Raw genomic sequence first — 7,444 nt, 5'->3', positions numbered from 1 at the left:
CTAATCTACTGTTTCAACAAAAATAATTACAACAAAAATAATTGCTCGACATATCTGGACACACAATCATGCTATTTGTAAAGTGTGCAGTCGCTGGCTCGAAAATCCGGCAGGGCTTCGCCTCTCTCCCTCCCTCTCTCTTTTTTCTTAGTTTCTGGAATTTTAGTGATGCAAATGAGGAGTGGAGGGACCAGCCAACCCTTATATAAGGGTGGGAGAGCCGGTCGCTCCGCAGCCGGGCGGCCAGGCCGGCCGCCCGGCTGCCGGGCGGCCTGGGGGGGCCGGCCGCCCGGCTGCCGGGCGACTGGCCCCCAGGGACCTGTCTGCAATTTTTTGTCGTCTTTTTTTTTTGCGGATAAGCCCCTGCCGCCCGGCTGCCGGGCGGCCAGGTCCCGGCCGCTCCGCTGCCGGGCGGCCAGGGTATATTTCTGTAAATTTCCAAATCGAAAATATATTTTTGTAAAAAACAAAAATATAAAATATAAAAATAAAAAACCACGGTCCTTGCTGCGTTTGGCCCAGTTTGTTTATATATAGTCGGCCCGGTCCTTGCTTGGAGGCCCACTACTTGAATGGCAGCAGATTTAAGAGAGCCCATTCGGAGGCCCAAGATTTTCATCTTTCTTAAGTGCCCTCTCATCTCATGTCTTCTAATCTCTCGTGACACGGTGGCTTGCTTTTGTATGAGATGGGATTGAATTCGATGAGTAGTAGAATGTCAAGGGGGCAAAGACTTTTCCTTGTTGGCGTGCCGTGATTTGGTGCGGCGTGCCCGGCCGGCGGCGGTGGAGGTAGAAGAAGATGCGGTGGGATGTCACGAGCATATGCTACTACCCCTAGTGGGCAGTGCCATGGCACTCCCCTGTTAGTCAGAGTCTATAGAAGAAATTAGGGGCTTAATTACTCCTAGTCCTGCTGGAAGAGGAGATTTCTCTTGTAAATATCAAGTGTCGTAACCGTAATTAGCTGGGGTGTCCCGGGTGCGATGCTGGCGAGAGGTCAAAGTCAGCGACGATGGAGACGCGTGCCACCCACGAATCAATCCACATGTTGACATTAATTAATTATTATGGGTTCCATTGCTGTTACTAGTGGCAACCGACTACGTACGTATACCCGCGGTGACGACCTAGGAGGCTTTGGAAGCATCCGCCGTGGAGGAAGACGTCAAACGGAGAGACCTCTTCCTTTTCTTTTCTGGAAGAAAAGGAGGGAGGCGGATGAGCGGAGGAAGAGCGTTGCCGTTTCCACTGGGCTCTCGGTCCGCCACCAGTCTGCACGTCTAGGAGGCCTTTGCAGTAGCGGGCCGGCCGCCCAATGACAGCCACAGGCCGCCGCCGCCGCCGCCTCTTGTCTGATCAGGGCAAACCGTGGGGCTGCTTGCATTGGTTCCCCGCCGTAAATTGCCACGGCGGATCCGTGGCCTACAAATCCGGCGCCACAAGTGTGGCGGGGAAATGGACTATCATGCTGTGCTGCGTAAAAGTTGTGGGCTTGTGGCGCGCCGCGCTTGAACAACCACCAAGCTGCTGGTCAGTATGCTGCTAGGAGGAAATTACTCTAAAACGGAACGGTACATGCCACTGCCACGAGAGCACGGGTGGTCGTGCTGCCCCGGTAGCAGCATCGATCGATGGCGTGCCGTGGTTCAGCTGCAGGCTTGCCTGGCATTGACCGGCAGCCCAGGAGGAAGATTCCATTGGATATTACCGGCATATTACTAGTGGCATGGCATACTACTAGTACTACTATAGTACTATGTTCATACTACTAGTAGTAGTTTAATTTAGTCAAGGATCTCATACTACTGTACTAGGTTGGCGACAGCTCCGAAGAAGGCTAAGTTTTTTTTTTAAATGGACAGCTCCGAAGAAGAAGAAGAAGAAGGTTCTGGAGGAGTAGCCTGCACCCTCAAGAAATATATCTTGTTGAAAGGGAAAAAGGTGAGAAATAAACTCATAAAAGTAAGCTGGGTTGTCCCCGGTCCAAGAAGGTGGGGGGCGCTGTGTAGCGTAGGCCAGAGGTCACAACCCCGGGGGTGCGCGGGGTCAGGACGGAGCGGAGACGCGTGCGTACGTGCCGACCACGGATCACCCCCATCTATCGATCCGTTCGGCCGTACGTTCCCCCACCCACTTGCTTGTAGTCCGACGTAAATAATGTAACTACGAGTCCTCTTGCTGATACGCAGGTTAGGCCTTGGATTATTGCACCTCAACTTCCCTGCCTTCCCTGGACGATAAGTTTGATTTGGCAACGTAGTTATCGACCGAGCACGGAGTTACTTTGGCCTCCGGGCGCGGGCGCCGTAGAACGGAGACCGGACCTCTTCCTTCGATCTTCTCGTGTCTCGTCTCCATGATTGACTGGCTCCGCCTGTAATGTAACCGACCTGCGTGCCGCGTGGAAGGATCGTCGGAGGCGTTCCCACACCTGGCGGCCGCTGCCCTGTCGGAGATCGATCCGTTCATTCGTCAGTCAGGCAGCGCCTCCACCGAGCGGCAACCGCCGCTGGACTGGAGAGAAGCCAACAGCCCCGCACCGACGTGCGACCGACACCCTGCCTGGTGCTGAGCTCCCCCGCCGGCGAACGCGAGACGCGACGGGGACACCGGTTCCTCCGCGCGCCAGCTTCCATCTTCATTGCCGCGTCTTTTTTTTTCTCTCACCCATTTTCTCTTCTTTTTCCCCGACTACTAATATTTTTAATTTTTTATTAAATGGTTGTGTTGAGCTGGTGCTGTTGCAGTGTTGCGGCATCTGGTGCCGGTGCAGCCGATCAGGCGTCGCTTCCACGCCAGCCAAGCGCCGAATCGGATGCCTCCTGCGCGGCGGGGGCAGCAGCGCCGGCGCCGGCACCGACACGCGCGCGCGCCCTCACCGACGGCCGCGATGGAGCGGGAGCCCACCGCCCGCCGGGGCCCGCCCCCACGACCCGTCACCCGAGCCGGGTGCGCCACGTGGAGGGGGATCGAGAAATGTTCGCATTTCCGCCGGCACGGATGCCCTCCGCTCCGCTCCAAATTCTCACCGGCACCCTGGATCTTCCTAGGAACCGCGGGCCAGTCCTAGCCGGTAGGCACGGGCAGGGGCGCGGGTGCAAATACGCGAAACCGCGGGGCTTCTTCCTCTGACAGCCACTGGCCCACTGCTAGTGAAAGAAAACACAAACAAACAAGAGCAGGACCGAAGAAAGCGGGAAGTACAGTACACCACCGCTCCCTCCCCTCTCTCTGTCGGTCTCCTCCGCTCCGCGGCTCTGCACCGGCCGCCTGCGCCTCCTCCGCCTCCTCTTTAAAAGCGCGGCAGAGCTCCCCCTCCGCTCCCACCCCGTTCCCGTGGCGTGCCTTCTAGGGTTTCCTTCCTTCCCTCGCCTCCCCGCGCCGCTCCCTCCCGCCCGCCAGATTTGGATCTGCGCTCCAGCCCCAGGTGAGCACGCGTCTTCCTTCTCTTCCCCCTCTGCACCCCCGAACAGCAGCCTGCCCCTGCTCTAGCACATGTAGATAGATCCCCATTTCGTTTCGCGTCTGATCCTGCGCCTACGGTTCGCACGTGTCTCCGCCTCCGTCGCTGATTAGGCGATTATTACTTCGCCAGCGCCCGCCGTTGCTTGCGTTTCACTTGCGCGTATCCTCCTTTTGTTGCTGTATATGCTGGTATTGTTGTTCAATCCCTCTAGAGTTGGCCAGGCGCTGGGACAGATTCGCGACCCAAATGCGCGAGTCTCGTTCTCCCCTCTCGATCCCGTTATGGGCCGAATTGCTGGGGAATTTGGAGGGATGTGGGAAATTTTGACCCCGACTCATACGGGGTTGTCCTTGCATGAGGAGAGAAAAAAAAATCCTGAAAAACTCATTCAGATCGCGTGTGCGTCATTACTTACTACTACGGAGTAGTGCTTAGTACTCTCCCTCTCCGAACTCCAAGTCAACAAAATACTGCGTCTGCGATTCAAATCCTATTAATAGCTTTGGTGCCCAGTTGCCACAATGTGTCCACACCACACGGAGTTAGTATTCACGACTCTGGCACATACTATGTGGAATCACGTACTATCCTGCGAGTTTTAGGGTGCCTGCAACTGCCAGGCTGTTTCTTATATACAACTGTCACAGCGTGCACGACTCCTCTAGCTAGTCGTCCAACTTCCCTGCACATATAGATTCACACTACAGCTGCCTGTGCAATTGCGGGTGCAATAGTGCTAGTTCACAAGCCAGATTCCAAAATAGCATATCATGAATAGTAGTATTTGGCTGTGCTTTATGCTGTGCTTTTCGATTTGTTAGCAGTTGGTTTGCCCATTTCATTTGTGATTACACACCGTCGGCAATGGCATGGATACATGCATGGAGTTATGGGCCCAAAGCGCCTCAGATCACATGTCCACTCATGGTGTCATCTTTTTCACCATCACACAAAAAAGTTTAAACATGATGGGTGGTCCGTTTATATCTTTTAGCCTAATTAAACCAGACAGCATAGTTGGTGAAATCCTATCCATCTGCTTCTTTCCTCAAAAATATTTCTTTGCTGCATTTAATTTTATCACCCCGGACTTCCTGCTTAATATTTTTAGGAGCCTTGATGCTGTTTTGGGTTTAGATGTTTATGATAATGAAACAGTGAAACTCCGCGCAAATGTGGACAATGCTTCCTATTTTAGTCACTGTTGGACAATGTCTTCAGTGTGTACCATGTTACCTAGTGCAGTCGATGTTGGGTAGCATACATTGTTCCTTCCCCTGGAAGACCAATTCAAATCAGTTTACCTGGAAACCTTTTATTCTTGCCAGGTTGTTCTGATGGCTCCCGCTGTAGAAGCTGTGAAGGAGGCAGGCTCATTCCAAAAGGTTCCTGCTTTGAATGAAAGAATACTGTCATCCATGTCCAGGAGATCTGTTGCTGCGCACCCTTGGCATGATCTGGAGATTGGTATTCTACTCGTCTTGACAAGCTGTCAGTTTTGTCTTGATTGCTATCAGATACTTATGTTTCTTGACTTCATGCAGGCCCTGGTGCACCAACCATATTCAACTGTGTAAGGCCATCATATGATACTTCACTGATCAATTGATCTTTTGTTGCCTAACATTGATGGATACTTTTGCAACATGTTCATTTCAATATCACTATATTTTGTCTTTTCTTGGGAAAATAAAAAATATATCCCTGACATTAATACCAAGTTTGGTTCTGAACTTTATGTGTCAGTAGTCCCTTTCTGATGCCTGCTCAAATGTTTTAGAAAGACTCATTGAAGTGGGTCCTATTTCTTTGTCAGGTCATTGAGATACCCAGGGGCAGCAAGGTGAAGTACGAACTTGACAAGAAAACTGGACTGATAAAGGTAATGCAATGCGGCTTGTTGCACATATTGTTGCAAACCTCTATCTTCTCAGTTCTAATATGTCCTGTTTTGCATTTGAATGTGCAGGTGGACCGTGTGCTGTATTCATCAGTTGTGTACCCTCACAACTATGGATTCATTCCTCGCACACTTTGTGAAGACAGTGACCCTCTGGATGTGCTGGTTATAATGCAGGTGTGTCTTAGCTTTTTGTGGTATGAATTGCAAATTGTCAGATTCATAGTGTTCTGAGCAGTTGTAGCAATAAGTTGAACTAGTTCCAGCAGTGTTCTAGACTCTAGAGCCATCTTGCATTTAGAAGTATTGCCATTGACATTTCTCATTTCTTCATGTGTCTCAGAGAAGATTTTTATCAAATGTCACTTTTGTGAGTGTGCAGGAGCCAGTTATTCCAGGCTGTTTCCTTCGGGCAAAGGCCATCGGCCTTATGCCTATGATTGATCAGGGAGAGGCTGATGATAAGATCATTGCTGTGTGCGCCGATGATCCTGAATACAAGCACTACAATGATATCAAGGAGCTTCCACCTCACCGCTTGGCTGAAATCAGGCGCTTCTTTGAGGACTGTATCCTTTTGTATTTATTTGATCAGTATTTGGTTCTGCTAGCTACTAAGAATCTACTGTCGTATGCAATTACTGTTTTCATCATAATTGTGAAATTCTCCTAACTTATCTGCAACATGCTACTTTGCAAATAATCCTAACTTGACCTGAACATCAAGGCCTCTTGAACCATAGTGGCGCATCATTGGCTGTTGTGCATTTCCAAATGAGTTTGCCATTTTTTGAGTGATTAACTAGCAAACCCTTATCGTGTGTTAAAATGTTAACTGTCTCAATCTCCAGGTCAAGATAATATTAGCGTACTTGCCTCTTAATTTGAATGATTTCTTTAACCGGGATCTATAGACAAGAAGAATGAGAACAAGGAGGTTGCTGTGAATGACTTTCTGCCTGCTAGCGCTGCTTATGAAGCCATACAACACTCTATGTAAGTTAATGTCTTGTCAACTCTTGAAAAAAAAATCCAGACCATGCTTGGTACCTTGATTCTGGTAAAATATGTTCTTCTCAACCTAACTGGATGGCTATGTGATGTTCTTTTTACACAGGGATCTGTATGCTACCTACATTGTTGAGGGCCTGAGGAGGTAGGCTGCTGCTGCGTGGTGCAACGGTGCCTTGCTTGAAGGGATGTTTTTCACCGGTTGGGTCTGGAGGATGTTGACGAAAACTGAGATACACTACCTAATGAAACACAAGTATTGTTATTTTGTTGGTAACTTGTATACCGCTAGTAATGAAACCTGAACCAAATCCCCTGGGGAATCAGTAGTAGTTGAAGCTAGTAACACGAGAATGGACAAAATATTCTTTCCTGGCCTCAGTGCCTATATATGTTGTACTAAATTGGTATCGTAATATACATTCCTGATATAATCCAGCGGCTGAGATTGAATTTGTTCTGTTCTGTCACTTTTATGATAGGAAATGTGCCTCGTGCAAACTTGCAAAGGCCTCAACGTTGTTTCTTCTTTGAAAAACTAGGCCTGACATTGCTGAGATGTATCAAAAGTGCAAACCGTCTTGGAAATTTGTAGAGAGAACATGAGGATCGTTGCAAAGCGGACTAACAATGTGCCTTGGGGGAAAAAAAAGGAGTAATGCGCCTTATATGGAAAAAACTGACTAATGCACCTTTCCGAGAAAAAAAAAGATTGACGAGCAACAGCGCTATCTTTCGAAGGTTCCCTCCGAATTCATATTGTAGTCTGGCACCGAACTGCCGAAGGCAGCTGTATGAAGCGTATGCCGAAATTGGAGACGCACACCAGCCAGAATTTATCTGTCGAAGACAGCTGTATGAAGCGTATGCCGAAATTCGCGTGCCAGGAAACTTGCAACGATTTTACAGCGCAGAAAATGAACTCGAACGGTCACAATTAGACCTCGCTCCAGTCTGAATCTACCTGGCAAAATTGTCATAGAGACGAAGACGGACGCTCACCTCATTGAATCCGTTCGCCATTCCAATCTCGTTGCTCACCCAACACGCGAAACAAATCAAGTT

The 7,444-nt window shown here is 49.6% G+C and overlaps 1 protein-coding gene across 1 annotated transcript; it reads left to right on the top strand.

Moving 5' to 3' along the window:
- The first annotated feature begins 3,179 nt into the window (after positions 1-3,179).
- LOC120697233 (soluble inorganic pyrophosphatase 4-like) lies at positions 3,180-6,839 on the top strand. Its single transcript, XM_039980393.1, has 8 exons — positions 3,180-3,429; positions 4,797-4,935; positions 5,013-5,041; positions 5,285-5,350; positions 5,438-5,545; positions 5,751-5,937; positions 6,283-6,364; positions 6,486-6,839. Exons 2-8 carry the CDS (start codon positions 4,806-4,808, stop codon positions 6,526-6,528), a joined length of 645 nt encoding a protein of 214 aa, XP_039836327.1. The 5' UTR covers positions 3,180-3,429; positions 4,797-4,805; the 3' UTR covers positions 6,529-6,839.
- Positions 6,840-7,444: the final 605 nt, after the last annotated feature.

Source organism: Panicum virgatum, chromosome 3K, assembly GCF_016808335.1.
Source record: "Panicum virgatum strain AP13 chromosome 3K, P.virgatum_v5, whole genome shotgun sequence".
Lineage (NCBI taxonomy): Eukaryota > Viridiplantae > Streptophyta > Magnoliopsida > Poales > Poaceae > Panicum > Panicum virgatum.
This window is presented reverse-complemented; position numbering and strand designations above follow the sequence as displayed.